The sequence below is a fragment of the Lycium barbarum genome, chromosome 10, assembly GCF_019175385.1.
Source record: "Lycium barbarum isolate Lr01 chromosome 10, ASM1917538v2, whole genome shotgun sequence".
NCBI classification, from domain to species: Eukaryota; Viridiplantae; Streptophyta; class Magnoliopsida; order Solanales; family Solanaceae; genus Lycium; species Lycium barbarum.
In genome coordinates, this window is record NC_083346.1 from 91,339,383 (window position 1) to 91,366,460 (window position 27,078).

Here is a 27,078-nt window from a genome sequence, read left to right on the forward strand (position 1 = left end):
TTCGTACACACTCGAACTAAACAAATACCGAGGGCAAAAACAACAGAAAATATGGTTTAATTTTTTGACTCGATATCCAGAAATATTGCAACTATTGAGGATTAATATATTTTAGGGAATTTGGGGGTTCAAGATCTTGTTTTTTTTTTATTCGGTTTTTGATCTGATTTAGGTAAGGGATCCCCTTTTTTCCAAATTTTCTCCTCTCCCTCTTTATAGATTTTTCACTTTGCTTGAAGGAATAGAGAAGGAGGAGCGTGGGGAACAGGGTGAAATGGGGGTGGCAGAAGCGTGGGGGGATGAAGATGAAAGAGGGAGAACGTGAGAGAGGAGAGAGAGGCGATAGGGGGACAAGAGAAGATGGAGGCGTCAGAGAGGAGCGTGGGGAAGGCGTGGGAGAGAAGAGAGGGAGGAAAGGAGAAAAGGGAGCGGGGAAAGGGGTATGCGGCGATGAAGAAGAAGAGATGAAACCCTAGGGGTTTCATCTCTTTTTGTTAAAAGGAGAAATGGGCCGGTCGGGTCGTGGGTTAATGTTGGGCTGGTCCGTTTGGGTAATTATTTGGGGCTGAATTGGCTGAAAATGTTGGCTGGGAATAAAATGTGGACTGGTTTGAAAATTGGGTTGGGGTGAATTAAAATGGGTAGTGGGCTATGAAAATTATTTTGGGTTAATCTGAAAAATATTGGGGGTGAATTGGGCTCGTATTTGAACTAGTAACAACAACAACAACAACAACAACAACAACAACAACAACAACAACAACAACAACAACAACAACAACAACAATAATAATAATAATAATAATAATAATAATAATAATAATAATAATAATAATAATAATAACTGCAATAGAATAATGGAACGCCGGTATTTATAAGAGGCTAATAATTATAGTAAAAATATAAATATATATTTTTTAACTTGCCAAAAATATTAGAAGCGTAAATAGGTATTTCGGAGGAGAGGCGGGACAAAATTGGGTGTCAACAACTTCAACAAACAAATCAATCCCAAACTGTACCACACATGGGCACACAGTTAATATCATCAATAAGGCTACAAACTAAGCCTCAACAGATTCACAGTTCACATCTCAATGTCAGCAAAGTAAGGTACTGTCACGACCCAGCTAAGGACCATGACGGGTACCCGGGGCTAACCACCGAGCACCACTCATTCTATTACTTATCATGCTCATTAAGCGTACATTCATTAACATGATACTCAATTCATAGGAAAACCATTTTTCATTTGGAAACATAATTACTTGCATATACATAAGCCCTTCGGCTATCAAAATAGTAATATATAAATATACCATAGTAACATCGTGAGACCATGCTACCCACACATACGTATCTATGAGCCTCTACTAGAGTACTAGACATATGGACGGGACAAGACCCCGTCGTGCCCAAAATACATGTACATATATATATACACAAAATGATAAACCAAATAGCACCTCCGGAATAATGGAGTACTCCTGTAAATCAGCTGGTAGCTCCTATAGGTTTGCACCGTCTCCCTGTCTACCTGTGGGCATAAACACAGCGTCCAAAGAAACGGACGTCAATACGAACATTGTACTGAGTATGTAAGGCATGAATGAAATGAACATGATAGAGAAATCATAAGTCATAAGGTGAAGGCAAAACCTGCGTGATTTTTAAGGATGGATACATTTCATACATATATCATATATACATAATCATCATAGCGCATGCATCATTGTGTCATATAATTCATCATCGTAGTACCGTATCTGCTCATACACATAAAGCATCATCCGTATTCGGCCACATAGTGGCTCGATAATATCCGTATTCAGCCACGTAGTGGCTCGACAATATCACATACATATCTTCCGTACCCGGCCATAACAAGGCTCGGTATATCTCATCATCATCATTGCCATCACACACATCTCATAAGCTTATCATAACTTTCCATAAGGCATACATTTGAATTTAAAGACAATATATGAAAATCATATCATATTCATAGCGTGAACTTCGTATAAATATAGTTTGATAGACTTTATAATCTCTAGACTTAGGCTCATCATTACCATCCTCACATCTATGGCATATCTCTTACCTTTATCTCATATGAAATCCTCTATGAACATAGACTCGTAATTTTTCGGGACATTGGTCATAGGGCATGCATTAGAGCTTATAGACAATCTATAACATTATAGGGGTGACATAAGGTCGAGAACTCCCGATTACATTATGAAGTGACCATATTCATCATATCTCACCTTGAAGGAACTAACATTTTAAGGTGAGTGTACACCATGAACAACATCAAGGGATCGTAAATAGGATCATTAACTTCATAGACATCATTCCTTGCTTTAGAATCTCTAGGCTTAACTTATCATCATTATTATCACATTCATGACATATTCCTCATCTTTATCTCATAAGAAGATCTTTATCTCATAAGAAGATCTTTATCAATGTTGACTCATAGTTCCCGGAATATAAGAAAGTCATGGAGAGGTAGGGGAAATAATATCATAGGAATCATATAAGGATCATCATCTTCGTAGGAATGTCATTCATGAACTTTAGGACTTCTAGACTTAGATTCATCATCAATATTGTCATGCTCGTAACGTGTCTCCTTTCTTTATCTTGAATGAAGCTCTTTATAATCGTCGACTCATAGTTTCCGATATGTAGGAAAATCATGGAAAGATAGAAGGAGTCATGCCTTAGAAAGAAGGGACTAGCCTTACATACCTTTTCCTTTAGCTATTCTACCGCTTGATCATTCTCCTTCAATGCTCACGTCCTTACCTTCAAGGGAGTTCGTATTAACATTAGTTAGACGATTATAAGAACGTGCTTTTTAAAGCTAGAGAAAATTGGGCGGCATTTCCTTTGTTTCTACTACTTCCTCCATATCTTATATCAATTCCCAAACATCCATAACAACATTCACAATATTATAGGCAACAATCATCATTCATCTACATTATCCACATTTCACAATTTCACTTCAATTCCTCCATAATCATGGTCATGGTTCACTATTCCATTTCTCACATATAATACTTACCCCATGTTATAAATGTCACTTATATCATACCTATAATCACAACATATCAATATTCATAATTCACCCCAAACTACCACTCAACAATGACACTATTCCCACATTCATGACTCATTTTCTATATCCTTCTACAATCCCAGTGTTTTAACTTTTCACACCTTAAACAACATGGAATGATCATAAAACTCACCTTAGATAATGGAAGAATAGGCCTTGAGTGGAAATTCTCTTCTTGCACCAAAACCCTAGCTCACTTTCCTTGGGATTTCTTGGCTTAGATGAACTTTGTTATGTTTCATACACTTGATTTTTGTGGATTGGATGAAGTTGATCATGAATCTTTCTTGAGTTCTTGTGGATGAAGAGTAGAGAGGGTTTTCTAGAGTGTTCTTGAAGTGAGAGGTGAAAATGAAATGAAATAAATGAACTTGGGTCCTCTTATATAAATCATACAATCTGTCCCGACACGAACATACGGACCAACATACGGTCCGTACATTTTATACGGGCCATATGTCTAGCCGTATGTTTGGTCCAGTGAAGGTTGCCCTTCTGGGCTAAATATACGGCCTAACATACAGCCAATATGTTGGGCCGTATAATGCCCAGCTATTCCGATTTCGTTTTTGTCGACTCGTTTGATCTCCAATCCTTATGGAACCTTCTTGATACTTGTTTAACACCTCAATACCAATCTAAGGGTCGTTGTCACTCTTCTCCAAGACATCATTACGCCCTCCTTAACTTGTCGCTCGTAATTCTTACCCGACACACAACTTACCCCTTGCTTTCCTTGACAACCTTCTTCTCTCACCTCAAATGTCTTTAAAATTTCGATTAGGATCGTCAAATGCTATTTCTTACTTATCAAAACAGTGTATACGTCGTGCCCTTTGTTAGTCTATTCACTGTACGTTAACAGAAAATTTCCAACGTGTAACAGGTACCACAATATCATAATCATGATATATAAGTAATTACCAACATCCAATATCTCAACGTGGCGACGAGCCAACAAGTATATAGAGAAAATAAGTCAACAACACAACCAGGTGGCTAGTCCCAAATCATACAACAAGGCCCAACCTAAGGCAATATCCATCCCAAACATCATACCCTAAGGTTTACATGCATTCTCTGATAATATCATCTAAACATACGCTCCGCCAACCAAAGTCTCACCATAAGGTAATCATAAATCTACAACTATACCAGTAATACACAATAACCACCATTTCTGATACTTTATCGATCTTGAGGTATCCATCCCAATCTCTGAAATCTTATACATGCATTCTCCGCTTCATCTAACACGCATATATGAAAGTCTAACCGGAGTCTACCAAGAGAGGGAAGCCGTAACCTACCTCAAGGCTGAACAGGTGCGCGAACATCCACTTGGACTCCATCTTCCATCTTTGTAGGGAATTTGTAGTTCCGAGAGTCCTAGGAACGATGGATAATTTCAAGTAAGCAATAATTTAGGACTTTGCGTTCATAGGGCTAAAATCGTTATTTCATAAATAACCTTCTTGATTCTCAATTTATTGCTAGTTAACCTCCTTTTATAGAAATCTACGTTTAACATAAGTCAAATTTACCTTACTAGATCATATTCCTCATTATTAACACCTATCAAGTTAACCCATTTGGGACTAGAAAGTTTTAGGCTAGAAACTTGTTATTAATCTAGGTCTTGCAATAAACAAGCTTTCTTTGAGTTACCATTTACTCTAGGTCAAGAATACCTCTTTTATCCCAATTATTTTCTTTAGAATTTGAGAAGGAATTTCCATTTAATGACTTGACATAACCATAGATTACGTAAGAAGAAAGGAAGAATTAATGAGAGATGAAATGGGGAATTAAAGGTTGTTACCTTCCCAAGTATTCAAGTCTCTAAGGATGAAAATCCTCCCTGTGGCGGTTGTAACTTTGGGGAAATGAAATATTAGGTCAAGTCCATAAATGGGGCTTTAAATAGGTCAACCACTGGTCGTTTACCGCTTCAGCGGTCAGGCTAACGCTATAGCGGCACCGCTTCAGTAGCATCGAGACCGCGGAAGTTGTCTACTAAAAATTTTTCTTTCGCCATCGTTATATCCGGGTATAGGTTGCGGAGACGTGACCGCTATGGCGGTCAACCTATCGCTGGAGCAGTTTAACTAGGTCTGATGGCCGAAATTCGATATTTTAAATTCTGATCGTACGTCGGGTTCGGTTAAGCTAGGGATTTACTAAGTAGACATGATGAATCGTGCACAATTATGGAGCCAAGGCCGCGAATTTTTTGGAATTACAGTAACGACCAAACGAGTCGTTACACTGATTCTATGGATTGACTGAGTTTTGCCTAACATACTTATCTGTTGGTTGCTATTGTTATTATGATTTTCTAATCGTTCTCGGCCTATGATACTTACCAGTATGAGTGTTGTACTGATGTTACTCTTGCTACACCCTATTCGGGGTGTAAAGTTGTTACAGGTTGAGTTCGTGGATTAGTAGCTTATGAGGACTCTTCGATGTGTATCTTGAAGACTTCTGTTATTATATTCTAAAACAGAGGTTGTACCCTATTGTATTGTCATCATTCAGTATTAAAACTTAGAAGCTCTTGTACTAGTCTAGACCCGGTTCTGAAAATTGCTATTTGTAAAAGTATTTATTGTATAGATTCTAATTTTAATGGATAATGGGGAATGTTTAGTGTTAGGTTATTCGTTCTTTGTATAAAGCGAGTATAATAACTTTGTCACAAATTTTTCTTTTTACCATGATTTGGTTGTGCTAAATATTCATAGTCATGAATGAAAATGCTAGTAATTTTTCTTTGAACTTATGCACCCGATAATCTTTGAAAATAAGCTATTTTATATGCTTGTTAGATACAAAACTAGAGTACCTTATAAGAAATTAAAAACCTTATGAATTATGGAAATGTTATTCTACTTATCCTGAAATATTTGAAAGTGTGGGGGTCGCTTATTAAGGTTATGTTATCTGATTTTGAAAGAATAAAGATATAATATTTTGGTGAAGCTGTATTATTACCTTGTTACTTATAAGATGAGTCTTATGAGAAATTAGTAATACTTCTTATGATAGTTATGAAAATATTATTCCATATCTTAAATTTTTTGAAAATGTGGGGGTTACGCTCTCTTACTAGAATTATGTTGGATCTCAAAATCCATCAGTGATTATGTGTTTACCCTTTGTGTCGGTGTAATAATATGAAAATCAGTCAAATAGATTATAATGAAATTTGAGTTTTTGGTTTGGAGTTGGCTGGCAATGAGGCTATAAGATACTTCTTAGTGAGTATTGAGGTTGAGATGAAATCAACGTGTCTATATATTGTGGTTGTCAAGCAGCGTTAGTTGTAGTGAATACATAAATTTTCAATGGTAATACAACATATCCATTTGAGACATAAAGTGATAAAACAGTGTTGTTGTGAGATGGAATTATTTCCATGAATTATGTGATGTCTGAGGTGAATTTGGCCGATTCACAGGACTAAAAGAAACATCGAGGGGAATGAGACTTTTATCAGTTTGAGAAGATTAACAATGATGGTAACTCAACCTATGTGATTGGAGATCCCAAGAATTAGCTTCATATGGGTAATAACAAGTCATTAGTTGATCAAAAGTGCACTATTAAACTATGTCCCTTCCTATGGTGTGTGAATATAGTGCAATACTGCAAGGCAAAGTGAGGTTGAGTTAAACTCTTAATCCAATTCATATCCTTTATAGCTGGTGTATTGCTCTACAGAATACGCTTGATGATTGGAACTATATGAGTGTGGAGTGGTGCTGCTCCTATGAAATTGTGACAGATTTATAGAGCACTCATGAATACCAGGACATGCGCATGGCCTCTTAGCGCAAAACCACGATAACGACAAAGATTGTGAAAGTATAATGTGATAAAATAAGACTCTAGGCTTGCAGTAGAATTCTTGGTTCATAGAAGTTCTAAACTTCACCAATATTGTTCTGTAAGTTTAATCTTATTTTGTCAAGGTTTGGTTCATAGTCTACGAGACACCAAATTCGAAGCATTGTACTCATATGTGAAAACCCGGCAAAACTACTTATTTTATTTTATGTTCTTTTTGAGATTGTGGGGGATTGTCGAGAAAATAATTTTAATATCTCAAAAAGAAATGGTCAAAATTTTGTCTAGATTCATATTCTGAATATCATATATATTAACTAAAAGAAATATACTACTTAATTATTTTGAATAACTATTATCTTTAATCATTATAGCCATTATCTCTATTAGCTAGCATAGCTAGCATATTGATGGCTAGGTAATTACTGTTCATAATTCTTCATTATGAGTAAATATTAATAGCTTCAAACAAATATTAATAGCTTCAAACGTTCTCTTCTGCCAAATGAACTTTGATTATTCAATGGGTTTGAATGTCATCTTTAAGGTGCCATTATAGGCTACAACATTACAGTTATAAGGAGCTATTGGCTTCTCTTCCTATAAATAATTATATATTATCAATTCTTTGTGTGAATGAAAAACAGATACAAACACATACTTTCTCTTATATTTTTGTGCTGGGTTTTATTTCTTGTGAAATTTTTGCTAGATTCTAGCTCCTCGTTTTATACTAAAAGAGCTTATTGAATCCTGGGGGATACACTCATACCGGGTGATATATCCTGAAGAACAGTGTCTTAATTGACATGCCTCAAGCTTTCAAGAATTTCCTCCAAGATTCATGATCAAGTATTTTTCTGACAAGGCTCGTGATCGATCAAGTATTTTCCGTAAGATTTCAAACAATAGCATTATCGGTACAATCATATTCGGATAACAATATATGTGCCATAGTGGTTCTTTCTATGAAAATATGTTGCACAGGCAGGGGTGGCCAAAACTATTGGGGGCCTAAAGCCAAGCCTCAATGAGGGGCCTTAACTTTTTTTATCACAAAAACAAAAATAGAAAAAAGAATTCATTATTATTTTTCATTTGAAGTCTACTTTCTGAGGATCTATGTCAAATATCTCACTTACTTCCTCAAGAGCTCCTTTTTGAGATTGTATCAAAAATACAATTCTTCTTTGTTGAGTTTTGAACAACCGGAATCAAATTTTCTAGTTGACATACTTTATATTCTAATAAATAATTAAAGAGATAATATATAATACATAGTAAGATATCAAAACAAGCAAGTTGTAGATGAAAAAATTACTAAAAGAGTTGAAATAACAGAATCTGATTCAAGAAGTTGATAACTTGATTTGAGAATACTTATTTGGTGCTTCAATATACCTCTTCCAATAGTTGGTGCCCGAGAAAAAACAAAAATAGAAAATTCATACAAAAATAGAAAAATTCATACACTGTGTCTTTCATAGTAATATAAGTCAAAGACTCTCTTGGAGAAACAAAGAAGAACATAAAAGCGTACAAGTATATTCAAGTTTAGAGAAAGGTTAAAAGTAGATTGAGTATTGTTGAGAAACCCATCAGGGGCCTTCTTTTTTGTCAATATACTAGAGATTGAGTATTTATATACTATACATTACTTACTTATTTAGGGGCCTAGCTTATTTTCTATCAATAAATTAACTATTTCCTTTTAATGACAAAAAGTACTTAGAATACTTTATAATTTTTCAAAAATAAACTATATTGATGAAAAATGGGGCCTCCAAAATTGAGAGGCCTAAAGCCTAGGCTTTAAAGGCTTCACCCAAAAGTCACCCCTGTGCACAGGTAATGTGCATGTAAAGCAAAATTGGTGTTGTGTAAAAGAGAGTTACAAGAAAAAAAAATTACTTGAAGGAAGGTGTTTGTAATGATGGAGGTTTTGAATCTAACTTGTTCAAAGTTTGATCGAGTCACACGATGTTGTCAGACTGCCGCGGATGAGACAAATCAAGAGTATTACTGTTGGATCGATGAAGATTCTACCACAATAAATTTAGATTTCATTAAAGAAGGCAAGATATAAACGCCTTAACTTAAAATTATTTTATTTATATTTTTTAGCTATAATTATAGTTTCACCACCAATATGAAAGCCTATTAATTAAGCTTGACCTATTTTAATCAGGTTGTGCACAATCTCGACACCGACGAGCATTGGGATTATTTTTAACTATAGGGCCGACCAGACACGCATGCAGCCATGCAATACTACAAACAAAAGATAAAAAAGGAACAAGAATCATAAGAACAATACAAAAATGAGAAAGAAACGATAAAGCCAAAGTAATCATCTTGCTTTCCATTTCCATACAAACATATTGCTTTTCCCACATGTGCACAGTTGCTTTTTGTTACGATATTAAATCATGAATTTATGATTTATGCGCAAATGGTGAAAACTATTTATATAATTTGATAATTTAAATGGTAAATATAGATAAATTTTATAATAAACATTAATTATTAACTTGGAAAAATAAAATTAATCTTCTATAATAGATAAGCAACACCGATCGTGTAAAAAAGTTTGCACTATCAATTGATAGAATTTAAAGTCTTAAATCCTTTAACGTTCTTATGATTGCACGTTCTTCGCTTAAACCCATTTAAGGTATTAACTAATTATGTATTATTAATCAATTCATCGCCGCTCAGCTGTCTAATTTGCTATTATGAGCACTCATCAGATCTTCCAACCCGACAAATCTTACTATAATAACCTATTCAAGAAAAGGATTTAAATATAGTATAGCTGATACTGTAAAGAATTTTTATATCATCATGTATTATTTAACTTATTATATATAGTTGATTACTTCCTATTTATTTTAATTTTCAATCAATCACTCTTACACATAATGACATGTAATTAATTACGTTTTAAATGACTAGATTATGTAATTAATTTTCTCTCTAAATAAATTTTTGTTGTTTGATATAAATCCATCTCTGCTGAGCACAACATCTATACATTAGGTAATTTTATTCTCTTCTATTTTGTTTTATTTTAAATTACATATTCATATTTAGCCTAAATGATAGGCTAAACACTTTGTGTTGAGCTATATCACACTAAACTACTAGGTATTATGGTGAAAATGTTTTAATTAGCTAGGATTCACTAAGGATGGTGTTGAGGTCAGGCAGAGAGTAACTCAGGCGGACTGTTCAAATTCAGGCGGTGGTCCTGTTGTTGTGCCCGCTAAGCCGAGGTGGCTCTAGGGCTGTTGTTGGACTTGTTCTGGATTGGACAGTCTCCTTGCCAGGATTACTGACCTAGTAAAAGTCCATCTGTAGCACCATCTCGAAGTGCGGTCCTGCCGTTAAAGGTTATTATATATAGCTTATTACTTCCTATTTATTTTAATTTTTCAATCAATCACTCTTACACATAATGACATGTAATTAATTACGTTTTAAATGACTATATCATGTAATTAATTAATTTTAAGTTGTCAATCTATTGCTCTTACACAATTACACGCAGTGATGCAGTTACCCCTTAAATGACTAGATTATGTAAGCGTATTTTATATCATCAATGCATAAAACTTGAACTTTTGGAGAAATTATTTCAAAACAAAAACAAAATAATGTATGGCTGATCTAACCATTACTACACCATTACGTACATAAAATAATGTGAAAGCAATAAAAAGTTAGTTGTAAATTGGACCACTTGGTTGCGTGATTGTCTCAATTACATTACTAATCAATAGTTTCCAACTGATCAGGCAATCAGGATTTGAGTTGTGATTGCAGTTCTATAAGATTTTGTTGTATACCAACTACACAAAGGTCATAATAGAGTTGTAAGTACTCCTTCATCTTTAACCAGAGGTCCAGGTTCGAATTCAGGATATGGAGTCGTTTTTGGTAAGACATCTTTCAAAGGAAACCTTCTGGAGCGAATCGGAATTAGTCGAGCCTCAAAGTGAGTACCCAACACCGTGTGGAAAACCAATAAATAAATAAGATTTTGTTGTCTGTCTTTTGAGCTCACCCAACTACTCGTTGACTTTGCTCTTAATGGAAACACCAAGAATTGCCTGTGGCTGATGCTACTGGACCAGAGACCAAACACTACTACAAATTCAACAACAACAAAAAAAAGTGCCTAAAAAATGTCAACAAATCTTGAGTTTTCTGCTTTTTAGCGTGACTATTTTCACCATTTGGGTGAAAAGGACTCTTTCCTAGTCTGGCCTCCACTTGAACAAATCTGTGGAACATGATGGATCTTTTCAGAACATGTCTTTCTCCATTGCACATGATAACATGAACTTTTTGATACTGTCCACATTTCCCATCTCAAGAAAAAAACATCACCCTTTTTAATGGGATTCTTTAAAAGATACAGCCAGCTTGCTACAACTTTAAAAACAAAAATTCCTCTGAATAAATACCCCTGTTTTGCCCTACATTTCTCTCTTGATTCATAGACATAACAGAACAAAAAGAGAGAATTATGGAATTCTTTCATCACGACAAAACGCTCCTACTATCAGAATTGTTGACTATCTGCGTGATAGTTGTGGTTTCATCTCTAGGTCCAATCTATACACCTCCAGACGTCGAGCGATTAACTGATCGTTTCAGTAGATTACCCGTTAATCAGAAATATAATGCGTTTTTCGGAAGTGCTAATGTCCGTTTAACAAATAATGGATCAAGCGCTAATCTTATCTTAGACAAATCTTCAGGTACACTCCCCACATTCACTACAAATTAAACTGTAATTTGCTTCGAACTTCGTCGCTAAATTGCTCGTAGCTGACAGAATTTTTTGAATTGTTGTTTAGCTACAGAATTCGCTAATTCTTTTTTTAGTAATGATTACAATATAACAAATGTTTTGCATAAGCTTATACTATATTTAAACTTATTTCTGTCTGGTCGGTTCATCCATAGGTTCTGGACTGGTGTCAAGGGACAAATACTATTATGGTTTCTTCAATGCTGCACTAAAACTGCCTGCCAATTTTACATCAGGAGTTGTAGTTGCTTTTTATGTAAGTTTCATGCATGCCTCAAATAGGAATACAGTCAAACCTTTCTATAACGGATTAACAGTCATCCTCTATAACCATATTTTCTTATATTATATGTTCCCTATAACAACATTTTGTTATATCAGCCAAAAATATCAGGACAAACGATGATGTTATAGAGAGGTTTGACTGCATATGGTTTCTTGATTGCTCTTTTATTTGATCATTTGGGCTAGTGCAATAACTTCTTCTTTTTTCTTTTATTTTATTTTATTTTTATTTTTTTGGGGCAATTTTCAGCTTTCTAATCAAAATATTTTCCCAAAAAACCATGACGAACTTGATTTTGAATTGCTTGGATATGAGAAGAGAAGGAGTTGGGTTTTACAGACCAATCTTTATGGTAATGGAAGTGTTGGCACAGGGAGAGAAGAGAAGTTCTACCTCTGGTTTGACCCAACACAAGATTTCCATGAGTACACCATCCTCTGGAACAAGCATCACATAGTGTAAGCTACTTCAAATTCATTGAACAATGGGTTGAATACATTGAAAACCCCTTAAACTAACCAGTAAATTTTATTTAAACGCTCGAAATATGACATGTTACTATTGAGAACGTGAACACAAGATAAAGTGTTTTTGTTAGACACTTCGGACTCATATTTTGAAAAGTTTGTGGGTGTTCACAAGCATCAATTACGTAAATAAGTTGATCACATAAAATATGTCTCCTCTTTAATTATTACATTAGCATAAGTTGAAACATGCACAGGGTTTTACGAGCTATTGAGACTAAAACATAAAATTAAAGAAGGTGACATATTTTAATTGGTTAATTTGTTTACATAATAGGCGCTTGAGTACACACCCAAAAGCTTTTTTAAAATTTTGAGTTGGAAGTGCCTAATAGGAATACTTTATCATGTGTTCATGTAATCAAACAATATATGCTATAGTTCGAATATTTAAATGAAATTAACTGACAAGGTTAAAGGGTTGTCGTTTTATTCCGGCCTTGAACTATTGAATACTACTACTTCTTCTTTTTTGCGTCTAAATATAATAACGAGTTTAAATTCTATATACTAACAGTGTAAAGGACTTTTAACATTATCAAATCACCTAAAAGATAACTTCAAGAAACTGTCCTTAATAAGTGGAACTATTTACTTGACAAAAAAGTTTACCCAATACAACAGGTAAAGTTACACTGATAGCGTGAAAAATTCGTTACATTATCGGTGTATATAAGTTAAATTCTTATAACTATTGCTCGGCAACTTTTGCAGATTTCTAGTGGACAATGTACCAATAAGAGAGGTAGTCCATAATACTGCAATCTCTTCTGTTTACCCATCAAAGCCAATGTCTATTTTTGCAACAATATGGGATGGATCAGAATGGGCAACACATGGAGGCAAATACCCAGTAAATTATACTTACGCCCCATTTGTAACATCATTAAAAGGAGTAGAATTAGAAGGGTGTGTAAGCCAGCAAAATGATACTTCATGTACTAATAAGAGAAGCACATCAAGTTCGGATCCTGTTGATGGAGAAGAATTTGTGAAGTTGTCACAACAGCAAATGATAGGGTTGGAATGGGCAAGGAGGAAGCATATGTTTTACTCGTATTGCCAAGATACTAAGAGATACAAAGCCCTACCACCAGAATGCACTGCTAATTAATAAGTAACATATAGTTGGTCTTATTTTTTGTTCCTAACGTATTCAAAGAATTGATACTTTAGAAGATAATAATGTAATAAGAGTATATACATTGTTCGTGTAAGGATTGTTTTAGAGCACCAGCCGCTTGAAGGACATTTATAGGTGAGCTTCTTAAAATGTGATTTCTGTAATCCTGAAAATAGGTTACCCAATTGGAAAAGATGTTGATGAGTAAAGGCTTAATACCTAGATAGCCTCTTAAACTTAGCATGTTTTGTAAGATAGACATTCAAACTTAGCTAGTGACCAGATAGATACTTAAACTTGACAAAAGTGTCTTTTAAACACCTTTGTATGTAAGATCAAGTGTTTCTAATGTGTTTGATAGACCAATTATAAAATGACACTTGTAATTTATTTTTTCTATTAGTATAACTAAAACATAAACTAAAGTACAATATGAAAAAAGAAATACAACCCCACCCATCCCAAGATCATCCCCTCCATTTTCCCATCCCCTAGACCGTTAAGTCATTTCTCAAACCAGAGGCCTACTTCACTTCTTAATTATGGTGTCTTTTTCATGTCTTAATTTTTAGCTCTATTCTTGATTAATTTTATTTTTCTGAATTTGGATTTTTGCTTTAAACGAGTCATTCCCGGCAGAGTAACTTTTCTGATGCAAACCCAATTGCAAAAAATGGGATAAAATTTTAGTGATGGTGGAGACGGGATGAGTGGGTTTGAAGATTTTTTGTGCAGAGGAGAGGACAGAATCAAAGGAATTCAATGGTAATGGCATTTTTCTACTAATTTAGACTGGAATGACCATCTCTTTCGGTTATATGCTCACCGGAGATGTGAAGAAGATAGATGGCAATTTGATCTTCATTTTGCCATCAAGGTATTAAACCATGAGTAAAAGTTTTTTGGCAAATTTACTCAAATGACTACCTTATTGTAGATTCCTACCATTTGTAACTACCCTTTTAAATATTACCATTTGTAGCTACATTTTGGCAAAATAGTGTATGTTTTCGCGTGTATTTGTCGCCAATAAATACATGAGAACAAGGTAAAAAAAAAAAACACGATCTTTGATTTTAGCCTTTAATGGTGGAGCTATTAAATTAGATATTAATATATATATATTTTTGATGTATTTTAGTGATTTTTTTTTATGTATTTCAGTGATTTTTTGATTTTTTTTTGCCATAATGTATTTCCGTGTCTTTTTTTTTTATGTATTTCAGTGATTTTTTTAATGTATTTTACTGATTTTTTTTTTTATGTATTTCAGTGGCCTTTTTTGATGTATTTTAAATATATTGTGTACATTCCAACTACTATGAAGCCAAATATATTCAAATTTTTGTGTATTTGAATGGATTTCAACATATACATTCAGATACAAGACCAAAAAATTCAAATACGTGACAAATACATTCAACAAAATAATGTATTTGGCTATTAACAAAATACACTAAAAAATGCACTCAAAAATACAAAGACAAATACATTAAAAAATAATGTATTTGTGAGATGTAGATTTTTGAATGTATTTGTATTTGGCTTTTAACAAATACACATGGCCATATCTGAGACACTACCACCACCAAAAAACCCTAATCTCTCTAACACCACCAAAATCCTAATTTGAGACACCACCACCACCAAAACCCAAATATGAGACACCACCACCACCCCAAAACCCCAATCTTTCCATCACCAACAAAACCCTAATCTCTCCACCTCTACGTCATCTTCTCCGCCGCCATCTCAAAATCAGTCCATCACCGCCGCCACCAACAATGCACATGACCAGATCTGCAGAGTGAAGAGAGAGAGAGGGGTGAGCACAGAGGGAGACGGAGAAGAGAGAGAGGGGCGGCGGAGAGAGAGAGGGGTGAGCACAAAGGGAGAGGGGGACGGTGCTGCCATGGTGGTGGTGGTTGAGAGAAGGGGAGAGAGATTTTTTAGGGTTTTGAGAAATGAAAAATCTGAAATGGGTAGTGATTGAGAAAAAAGAAAGATATATGTGTTTGAGTATGTATTTTTTGATATAGCTACCATTTGTAATTTAGAAAAGTTAATTAGCTACTAAATATAATTAAATAAAAGGATAGTTAATATTAATAATTAAGTCTTAAAAGAAGCTACAATGAGTAAAAATTTCAAATTTTTTATACATGTATAGTATACAAACTCATGATAATATTAGATGAGAGAATTCTACATGTTCTGTCACGAATTAGTTTCTATTATTTAAAAGTTTGTTAATTTGTGTTTCTAAGTGTTCGATAAATTGACAAGAATAAGGCTTAATTGCTAATAATTGCAAATGTCCTTTATCCTTTTGGAAACAGAAGCACTGGATTCTTAAAGCTCTTTAAACTACGTTCTCGCCTTACCATTTAAACAAACTTCTTAGTTCTTCCAATTTAATACGGTTAGCCACAATTTACATCCGTTCTACATTGACTATAGTGGACCAATTTTAATTGCATTTTACTGAACTAAAGTTTCATCTAAAAAAATACTCCAAATCCCATACTAGTAGTCATGTTTCGCTTCTCGCGAGTCATACTATGTGAACTTCAACTAGCATTTTAAATTATGATTTCCCATCAAATTAACATGAAATTTTTTTATAATATGTAGTACTTATAGATAGTTTTTGTAATATTTAAATTTTAAATACTGAATTGATCTGATTCAATTTAACTTAAAAAATAGTCAAATTGACTTTTAAAAATGGAAGCATGACAACTAATTTGGGATACAGCCACTATTCAGTATAAAAGGGCAAATGCCATGTAAGTTACTACGATAAACTCACATAATGGTTCACTGACGTACATAGAGTAATTAAAGAACAGGAAACCATCATGACTTAATATGCACCGAAGAAGAAATCCACCAAAGGTTGCAGAAAGAAATTTTCCTAACTTTTCTCCTAACTAAAGGAGGGCATGTTCTAATGAAACCAATAAGTTACTTAGCATACATTTCTATGAAGTTTTGGATGCCAGAAGAGCTCGTATACCTTATGGTGCTAGATTGGTAATAATAAGCAGCTCTTTGCTTAAAATTCCTAAGAGAGATCATCAATTCAAGCCTTAGTGGACAAATTGCCTGGTATTTGTGCTAGTGAAATACACCAGGTACCCCCAAAGAATTAGTTGAGGTGCGAAGAGAAACTGACACGGACACCACGAATTAAAAAAAAATACTGACTAAATAGTGATGAATGAAGCAATGAATTGGGCAGTGCATTAGTTGAGAAAGATGCTAAATGCAAGGTGTTTCTGCAATCAAAAGAGATTCGTATAAACCTGATAAAGTGCTGAAACAACACAGATGGTAAAATTGTTGGGCAAAAGACAAAATTCAGAGTTCAATACAATAAGAAGTCAAGTTTGTAATATGATGGCTCACAGTTTTGTACCGTTCGAACCTTCGCTAGGATGTTTCTACCAACATCTACTGTATACCTATCACCTCCACCAACAACAGGTATCCTATCCTCCAAGGCTAGGGTAGAAGAGAAGAAAAAATCAACTAGTGTTTGTCTCACAATTATTCAGGCAAAACGACATTCACTATAACATCTTAATCACATGTGAAATGTCAAAATTCAGGGTTCAATACAATAAGAAGTCAAGTTTGTAATATGATGGTTCACAGTTTTGTACCATTCGAACCTTCGATAGGGGGTGTTTCTACCAACATCCACTGTATGCCTATAACCTCCTCCAACAACAAGTATCAGGTAACTCTATCCTCCAAGGCTAGGGCAAAAGAGAAGAAATCAACTAGTGTTCGTCTCACAATTATTCAGGCAAAACGACATTCACTATAACATCTTAATCACCTATGAAATGCCACCATCACTACAACTAGAATTCTTCTATACGTGTTGAAATTCTAAACCAGGAAGCATATAACAAAACAAGTCGGATTGATCTAAGAGATACATCAAGGAGCAAACTCTGTTTTCACTTCAGAAATGGAGAAGCTATTTCCAAAGGAATGGTATAGGTTGCCAAATGTACTATAATTATACTACACTAAATAGATTCAGATTCAGTCACATTTTTTTCAACTATTAATTTCTTTCCCAGAGGAAAGCAAGTCATATCTTGAAGGCCAAGCAGGCGCATGCAGCACAACATACAGGCAAGAAAGATTTATAAAAACAAAACACTAGCAGAAAAAACCAACCATGAATCAGTAATCTAAAAGCTAAAAACAAGAAGAATTCCACAAAAACACAATTTATGATTATCAAAATTTTAAATTGAATTATGTATTATATGCATGCCAAATGGTTTCTCCTCAACGAATGAGCTTCGTTTTCTCGTTTACACCTAAATTTTTAGCTCATTTGAACTTTCCTTCAGTCCAAACAATGGCAATTGCACACAGAAATATGTCCAAACTGATAGTAAAAACCAAACGATGTGCAAGGCCAAAACGCACAATACAAATTCACAAAAATAAAATCTAATTCATGATTCATATTGCAGTTATTTAATAAAAGTTTAAATCCAAAACATAAAGCTCACTTCAAAATCCTTCTCAGAACTTCAAAACCATAGCATCAAAGTACTCAAAATCAGCAGTAAAACAGAAGCATAAACGAAATCTAACGGTATGATTTCTGGAACCTAGAACGAGCACCACGACCACCAAACTTCTTGGGCTCACATCGTCGAGGATCAGCAACAAGCAAAGTCCTATCATATCGCACAAGTATATCCTTAATCTCCTTCTTAGATTGTTCATCAACATACTTCTGGTAAAACGCAACAAGTGCCTTCGCGATGGATTGACGAATAGCGTAGATTTGTGAAGTGTGACCTCCCCCTTTCACACGGATCCTCATATCTACTCCAGCAAAACGGTGTCGTCCTAACAGTAAAATAGGTTCGACGGCCTTGTACCTGAGAAATGATGTCATACAATTATGCAGTTAATGAAGGGGCAATCTTAAGATGGAAAATAACATTAGGTGCAAATTAGGTCCACTAGACGGATGGGGGTATCTGTGAGCCATTTCAAATATGTTGAGAACATTTTTGATAAAACGGGTGGAAGGAGAAACAAATTTGATCGAATACGCGAAAGAAGAGCATTTTTGAGCCATTTTTAATACGTTCAGGACATTTTTGACACTTTAACATTTAAATAATATAATCTGATTGTGTATAAAACAAAAGGGAAATTTTCAAAAATAAACAATGCATCTACTTAGTACAATCATATATAAATAAATTTGGTCCAATAGACGGACACGGTTTTTTTGAGCCATTTCTAACACATTAAGAGCATTTTGCAATTTTGATTCACTAGGTGGTAGAAGGACATTTTTAGCCAATTATAATGCACTAAGGGAATTTACAACCATTTTCGTTTAAATTATATAAGTTGATAGTGTATAAAATAGGGTTAATAGCACTTTTTGTCCCTCAATTATTGGCAAATTCTAATTTTCTGACTAAGCACAGTTAACTTCAATTAATTGAAATGCGCACTTTTGATCACAATATTCACAAATTTACCACAACCATTAGTCATTCCACCACTTAATCACTCATGTATTAAGTTAAGGTTGTACTGTTACTCCACATTTGACAGTAGTATAAGTTCTAAAAGTAGTTAAATGACAACATACTCCTTACATAAAAGGACTAAAAACACACATTTCTCTTAATTGAAGGCTAAATATGCTGCGTCACATATCAGAAGTACCAAAATCAGAATATACCTATAATTTAGGTACCAAAAATACTATTAACCCAAAAATTTATACACGGATACCGCAGATTCGCATATCTACTCCAACAAAACGGTGTCGTCCTAACAGTAAAATATGTGAAGAGCATTTTTTATCGGAATGAGAGGCAAATATGATCGAATATATGGAAGAATAGCATTTTTGAGCCATTTTGAATACATTAAGTACATTTTTGACACGTTTAACACGGATAAACGATGTGGTTGTAAGAGTAAAAGTAGGTTACCTGAGAATTTCAGGTTGGACAAGCTCGATAGGAACACCGTTGATTTTGATCAAACCTTTACCACGCTTGCAGTGTGTTACTGCTACTGCTGTCTTCTTCCGCCCGAAACATTGTACTGATTCCGCTGTTGCCGCCGCCGCCTCCATCTTGTTGCTCTTCTTCTCTTCTCTGCTTTGCTTTTGCTTTGGGAGAAATGGCTAACCCTAGGTCTGGAGGTTTTTAAGGGTGAAACGAGGGATTAAATATTAGGGTTTTCTTTTGGGCTTTCAGATTTGTTGAGTAGTGAGTTTGGGCTACCTACTTGGGTTTTATTTGTGGGCCGAATCCTGTAATCAGTAAATAATTGGATTAAATTGGCAAATAAGCAAATGTTAGTCATTAATTTAAATGTTATTTAACATTTAGCCTTTTTCTAACACGATTTTGGATAAAAATACTCCACCTGAAATACAAATGCTCTAGCAAAACGTGTTTAAGTTCGAAGATTTGACAATTCATGGAATTTGAACTGATAAATGTTCAAACTCCAATAGTTGTTTTTGGAGTTCTTCCGCGTTTTAAGAAGTGGTATTTTGTTCCAAATATATCTTTTGTGTCAAAGAATTGACTATTTTTTTAAGTACATTTCAAACTGTGGCTAAATACTAATAATTGGTTTAAAGTGGCCATACCATATAATTTTTTTCATAATAGTTTTGTGGGAAAGTCTATTCAATGTCATTTAAGGCGCAACCACTTCTTAAAATTTTTGTATCCATAGCAGTTAAGGGTTTCTAACATTAATATCACAATTGTTGCAGGCTTCAAGAAGTGGACCTCCAATTTCGAATATGAAATATGAGTTTTAATCGAGTATAGTTGGAAAAACGTGTTTCTTCTTCCAACGGCAATTGTATGCAAGATTTCAATGAGTAAATTAACAAAACCACATGAAAATCACCAAAATCGCAAACATGAAAACTGTGGATCATCAATTTCAACTATGAAAAGTAAGTTTAAATCAAATGAGTGTTAGTGAAAATTTTGAAAAATTGGAAAGGATGAAGATTAGCTATATAAACTGCCAAAATCTTTGCGTATTAATAGAAAATACGAAAACTACCCATAAAAAGGATGATAGGTTAAATTATGGGTTTTTAGTCTTACGTATGAAAATATCGGCTATTAATCTAACGGGTGGATTCGACTCCTCTCCATAAAAATAGGAGTATATTTATGGACAAGATGATATGTAGCTTAGGAGGTCACGGGTTCGAGTCGTTGAAACAACCTCTTGCAGAAAAGACTGCGTAAAATAGACCCTTGTGGTCCGGCCCTTTCGCGAACCCCGCGCATAGTGGAGTTTAGTGCACCGGGCTGGCTTTTTATAATATGTAGCTTAGATTGTGGGATTAATAAAAAAATTGGAAGAAAATTATATTAATTATCTAAACCATGATTAGGGCCTTGTATTAATCAATTAAATCATAGCCATTAATTTTAACCTATGTCATGTATCTTAAATCCAAGTAAGAACTTGAGGAAGATGGAGAGAAGAGAAAAGGAGAAGAGCCGACAAAAACTTGGCGAAGAGAAATGGAGAAGAGCTGGTTCGCTAACCGATTGGATTTCAAGCCTTGATAAAAAAATTGGGTCATGAAGCTGCTTTTTGAGTTTTAAATAATATTTTTAAAGAAGTTGGGTGATTTTCCGCCAACTTCATCAAATTTAATTGCCAATAATGATATTTAGGGAATTAAGTGATTTTTTTATTTTTTATTTTTTTAAACCCCTCCCCGAGGAGCTCCCTCCTTTGCTCCATTGGTGATCCGAACTCGCAACCTTCGGGTTGAAAGTGGAGGGCGCTTACCATCTGAGCAACCCCTCTTGTCGGAATTAAGTGATTGACTTTGTAGCTAGAAAAATAAAATTGTTTTGATTTTACTATAAATATATTAGTATTAGTTAAGTGATCTTTTGTGTAATTCTCTTTATTTCATCATGGCAAGAATAGAGGAATGTTGTTTAAACAACCGAGCAAAATAATATAAAGTATAATATTTCACCTGATACTGTCTACCACCTAATGTATCGAGTAAGTCTTTTTACCAAAATTCAGACATATGGAAATAAGTTTTCTATTTTTTTTCTTTAATCTCTAATGAGATTTGAACTTAATTGCATCCCGTGATTTTTACTTACTTCATCGACCCTTTGGATGCATGCAACCGAATAAAGCCTAGCGTATTACCAGTTTACATCATTACATTTTGCACCACGAAAGGGTGTTTTATGATGAATAGAATTTCTTCACTCTTAATTAGAGTTTTGAGTTAAGATCCTCAAAATGGAGAAACCTCCAATAACAAGTGATCTCCCCTTTAATTAGTTTTATGCAGTGCGATCCGAATTAATCAGACCAGTAAATATTAAATACAAAGTGGTTATAAAAAAACATCCTGACACTTTGTGTTTGCACATCAAAGTAATTTTCAAACAAACGCATAACTTTTCATTGTGAAAAAGAAAAGATAAGAATTCATGGATGCAGCTATCCGACGTGGGAGATCAGAAGTTGGAGACTTCTTTCTTGTTGATTGAGACTAGAGTTGAATCTGGTCAAACGATCTTAATATTAATTGATTTGAAGGAAATTGCATGTTACCACCCGTTTTCTGGTTCAATTATGCTTTTTTCCTTTTTTTTTTTAACAAAGCTTAAGTTAAGAATTTGCATGAGTTTTCTAATATAATAATAGCTACACCTATAAATATGATTTTCACTGTCCAACATAAATATTATTGTTTAACCTTAAAACGGAGAACAATTAAATTTATGCGTGATGTCAAAGATATGTGGCTAAATTCAATTCAAGATTAGATGGCAAGATATATCAATTAGTGAACAGAGAAGCAGATCTGACCAACTTATTAAGTGTGTCTGGCCTTGGGTATAGAAACCGAGGTCGATACCCTTTGTTACGAACTTGCACGAGGTATAATAAAAATGAACTTAAGAACAGATGGGAATGGGTTTAATAGGATTCTTATAATTGTTAATGTAAACTATTTCTCTCCTTGTTATTGCCAACCCCTTTCATGAATGATAACCTCCCCTTTATATAGTAGAGGAGTTTCAACCCTAGTACAATTCTAAATAAAGCAAGTAAATCTGGTGACAGCTGTTTTGCCGAGATCGACGCCGAAATATCCGGTTGAGGACGGATATTTCGGTCTCCCACTGATGGCAGTCAATCGCCCTTCCTTTATCGCTTCATCCCGACCCAAACTCGAAGCCTCGTTCCTGGTGAGACGGTCGTACCATGACCGAGCATGACCGTAATAACGGGAAACTGAGCGTGCACGTATCCTCGGTTTTACCCGTATATAGATAGTCCCCCCATTTCCTGAGGTACAATTATTGACGGCGGGGAATGGACCCAAATAAACTGAGCAGCCGCCTCCAATTTCCTAGGACGGGACCTTTAAGTCAACCCTCACTCTGCCCGATGCTAGGTCATTATTACCCAGCCGCCAAATCTTTTTAGGGAATCCTCCTTGTATCAGAATCCTTGATACGCTACAAGATCTCTTAAATCTCTTTCTATATAAAGCCCACGTCTTCTTTCTCTTCCATGCATCTGCACTTCTTCAAACCTCACTTTGTTCCACTTCAAAACCTACTGATATTCCTGTATTGAGCCCATAATACTCTTCGGATCTTCAATCTTCTTGTTCCAGGGTCAGAATACCTTTTGTTAAAGAGGACCTTCCACGATCATGGCTTACGTACCGTTATTGACTCAGGGTGAAGATCAGCATTCGTTCATGCCATCGACTGGAGCCGCTGGCTCTGATAGGGAGTTAGAATCTATTGCTGCTGGTATTGTCAGTTTTATTTATACGAATGACTGCAAAGTCCTTCACCATCTTGACCTGGTGAAATATTTCGAATCTTATATCGGTGATAGCGCCATTACTACGGTCAGGGAAGATTGCCATCTCGGCGCAGACGTCGACCTTCTCCCCGTTGGGGAGAGTGTGAAAATAAATCATCACGTTGCCGGTTACTCGTTATCATACACTTATCCCTTTGCCATAGGGTTCACCCTCCCTGTTCATAGGATAATCGAGGACTTCTGCCATCGATATCGAATATGTATCGGGCAGATCGCCCCGCAAATTTTGAGGTTCGTGTTCTGTATTGAGAAGTTGGCCAATGCGACCGGAGTCGCTTTTACCCTCGATCATTTGCTTCATTTATATATACCTCGGGTGATCCGAGGGGGAATTGTTCAGTTGCTTCCCAGGGGAAGTCGAAGCCTACTCGACCCTGAAGACGATTATGATCGAGGATGGCTTAACTGGTTCGTGATGATACGCACGGTTCAGCTTCACCGTCCATCGTCTGTCGATTTTCCCGAAGTATGGAACCCTTCACCGGATCCAGTTGAGCCCACGCTCGAAACTGCTATTTTTGAATGGGTGATTGCCCTTCTCCAGGCTTCTCGTAGCTTAGGCCGTTCTTGGAAAAGAATGGCACCTGAAGGGTGGAAAAGCAAAGGCCATGGTAACTTCTTAATCTTATCGTTTCGATCCCTATTTCCCTGTATTATATCTTAACCCAATACCTTTGGTTTCCAGGACTTCAGACGAGGAGGGCTTCCAAAGGAAAATCGGTAGCCAAGGACATAGTTCGGGGGAGAAGAACACCCACTCCATCGATTTCACCTAGACGCAGGTAGGCTGGAAGTTTTCCCATTGTGCATTCGGGGGTTGGATCTCGAGTTCGAACTCGCCATATTATGGGGACCCGTCGGGAAATGCCTTCGGGTGAAACTACACCAGTGATTGTGCTCGATAAAGAAGATTTATCGGGATTGGATATCCCCGGGTTGTCCACCGCTGGTGCAAGTCACGGAGGCACCTTATTGGTATCACCCGTCATTGCCGCATCCCGTGGATAGACTTGAAGATCTCATCCTCCGACTTCTTAGGTTGAGTAAGGGTGTGGCTGCTTTACTTTTGTTTTCCAATTACTGGTCGTAGTGTAGGGTTTCTTCTGCTTTTTCTGATGTACTGATGTATCCGGCACAGTCGGAATTTTATGAAATGGAAAGAATCTTTAATGGAATCTTGCAAATTGGTTGTTATTGGACTTTATTGAGCATTCCATGTGTATTGTTTGTACCCAAACCTTCGTATATGCCCTTGTTATATTCGATCAGTAATCACTTATTCCATAATCAGAAAAAAAACCCGACATGTTTTGCTAACGGCCACCGTAATCGAGTATCTTGTTATTAAACTCGGCCACGACTGGTTCGAAATAACATCCTTTGTGACATATTCGGAAGCTTTACTCGATCATGGAGGTGTTCGTTCGAGGTCCCGATCTGGGTCTCTTTGGAAGGTCGACCCGTTTAAGCACGATCTGTTGGTTGAGTGGACGCCCCGGTTCCTTCTCGCGTACGCTTCCCATGATTAGATAGGATCAAGGTCACATCCGTATGACGCTTCCCATTCCTTCTCGTGTCGAAGCCCCGTTGGCTCTGAAAACGGTTGCGGAAGGTAAAATGTCTCGGTCCCACTCTATAAAAGCAAGTTTTCCCCTTCTTTTTTCTCTTTCCTACTTTTACCAAAGGGAATTTTTACCTTCGCGTGTTCTGAATACGTTGATCTTTATATCTTCAGACCTTCATACCTTCATATATTCATCTTAATTTCCTGTTCAATCTTCAAACTTTCATTTAAAACCCTCTTATCTTCATACTTTCAAAATGACGAGCAAATCTTCAAAGGCTAAGGCCGGTGAGACTTCTTCGGCTCCTAAACCAGAGCCACTGCTAACTGACTTCGTTCCTCAAGACTGTTCGACCATTCGGGACTTCAAAGTCGAGAAACCCTCTCAACAGAGGGATCGAGGTGTCAAAATATCAGCCTATTTGTGCACGATACCCCCGAATAAACTCGAACAAGTCAAGGAAGATTGTGGTTGGAAAGGTAAAGAGGTCGGTATTCCCAACTAGGATGAAGCCATATCGACCTACGTGGAAGGGTACTTAAGTGTTTATACTTACCCTTTCACGTTCACCATACTCGACCCTGTGGTGGTCGATTTCTGCAAGCGGTACGAGATCACTCTCGGCCAAATTCACCCGTCATTTTGGGGGATCGTTGTGCTCCTTCGTTATTTCGCTAAAAATGTGAATATTCCGTTCACGGTGCACCACTTACTTCGGCTATATAGCCCCCGTGTCTTCAGAGAGGGAATGATAAAACTCTCAAAACGAGCTGGAAAAGCGCCCTTCTCCGGTCCGGACGAAGATAGAGACAGAGGCTGGCGGGGCAGGTTTGTCCGAATCAGGACAACGGATCTGATTCCCGCTGACAAATTGCCGCTTCCCGAGAAATGGAACCCAAAACGTAAGTAACTTTATGTCGATGCGATTCGGCCGCGTGCCTGCACTGATACTGAACTTTTTATTTATTCGTGTGTATACAGCGCTTATCCGAACCCTTGGTGCGGTTCCTAACCTCGACCAATGGATTGGAAAAATATGTTCCCAACTTAATTATGCCGAACGTACCTGGAGGCGTTTGTCCCTGTCCCGTTGGGAGGCCGGGACCCATGGTAAGTCCTTCCCTTAGAACGTCGTCCTTTCTACTCTGTGAAACACGCCACGTTAGTTAGGTAATGACTGTTTTTCTTTTTGCTTCACAGGTTTGTCAAAGGCCACCAAAATTCGGGGCCAGGAAACTGCCGAGGCCTCGGCTGACGAGCAGGATATCGAAGCTCCCGGTCAGGGAGACTTAGTCGAAAGGGGGAAAACAAAATCCTCCGAATCATCTCGAGCTCCTTCCCAGTCTAGGAAAAGATCGAGGGTCGTTATTCGAGAGACCTCGTCGGAAGATATCTCGGCCAGTGCTTTGGACGCTGAGGTTGTTGGTCAATTATTGGACCATTCTGATGACAATGATCAGGCGTTGGGTGAGCATTGTCTTATTGACGAGCTCCTCGGGCTTGATTTGATCGATTCTATAGCAATCACCACCATTGGTGGAAAGCTGAAGTCGAATTCTGGCTGGGTCGAGTGGCATCTTGAGGTCGACGGACGCAGGGATCGTCGAGTTGAAAGTCAGGGCCTCCGATCACACTTCTACTCGAAATACTGAAAAACTGTCAGCCGCAGCCGTTGGATCGAAGGCAACTTCATCGCTATCAGGCTCTAAGGTACCTACTATTCCGCCTTTTGTACGGTATTGGTTCTGTCCTTCTGATACAAGTTGTGGCCTCATCTGAAACGATAATTTGCATACAGGATTCTCCGCCGCCATTGGTGGATATCCCTTCCGATGACGAAAAA

At 36.3% G+C, this 27,078-nt stretch overlaps 2 protein-coding genes across 2 annotated transcripts; one reads left to right on the forward strand and one right to left on the reverse strand.

The window, feature by feature from the left end:
• The first annotated feature begins 11,155 nt into the window (after positions 1-11,155).
• Positions 11,156-14,120, forward strand: LOC132614057 (probable xyloglucan endotransglucosylase/hydrolase protein 33). The gene is made up of 4 exons (XM_060328416.1): positions 11,156-11,745; positions 11,954-12,054; positions 12,334-12,542; positions 13,326-14,120. The coding sequence occupies exons 1-4, from the start codon at positions 11,511-11,513 to the stop codon at positions 13,723-13,725; spliced, it is 945 nt and encodes a 314-aa protein (XP_060184399.1). The 5' UTR covers positions 11,156-11,510; the 3' UTR covers positions 13,726-14,120.
• Positions 14,121-18,197: 4,077 nt separating this feature from the next.
• On the reverse strand, positions 18,198-19,952 carry LOC132614058 (small ribosomal subunit protein uS9-like). The gene is made up of 2 exons (XM_060328417.1): positions 19,734-19,952; positions 18,198-18,653 (listed from the first exon to the last, which is right to left on the reverse strand). The coding sequence occupies exons 1-2, from the start codon at positions 19,877-19,879 to the stop codon at positions 18,356-18,358; spliced, it is 444 nt and encodes a 147-aa protein (XP_060184400.1). The 5' UTR covers positions 19,880-19,952; the 3' UTR covers positions 18,198-18,355.
• Between the last annotated feature and the right edge of the window lie 7,126 nt (positions 19,953-27,078).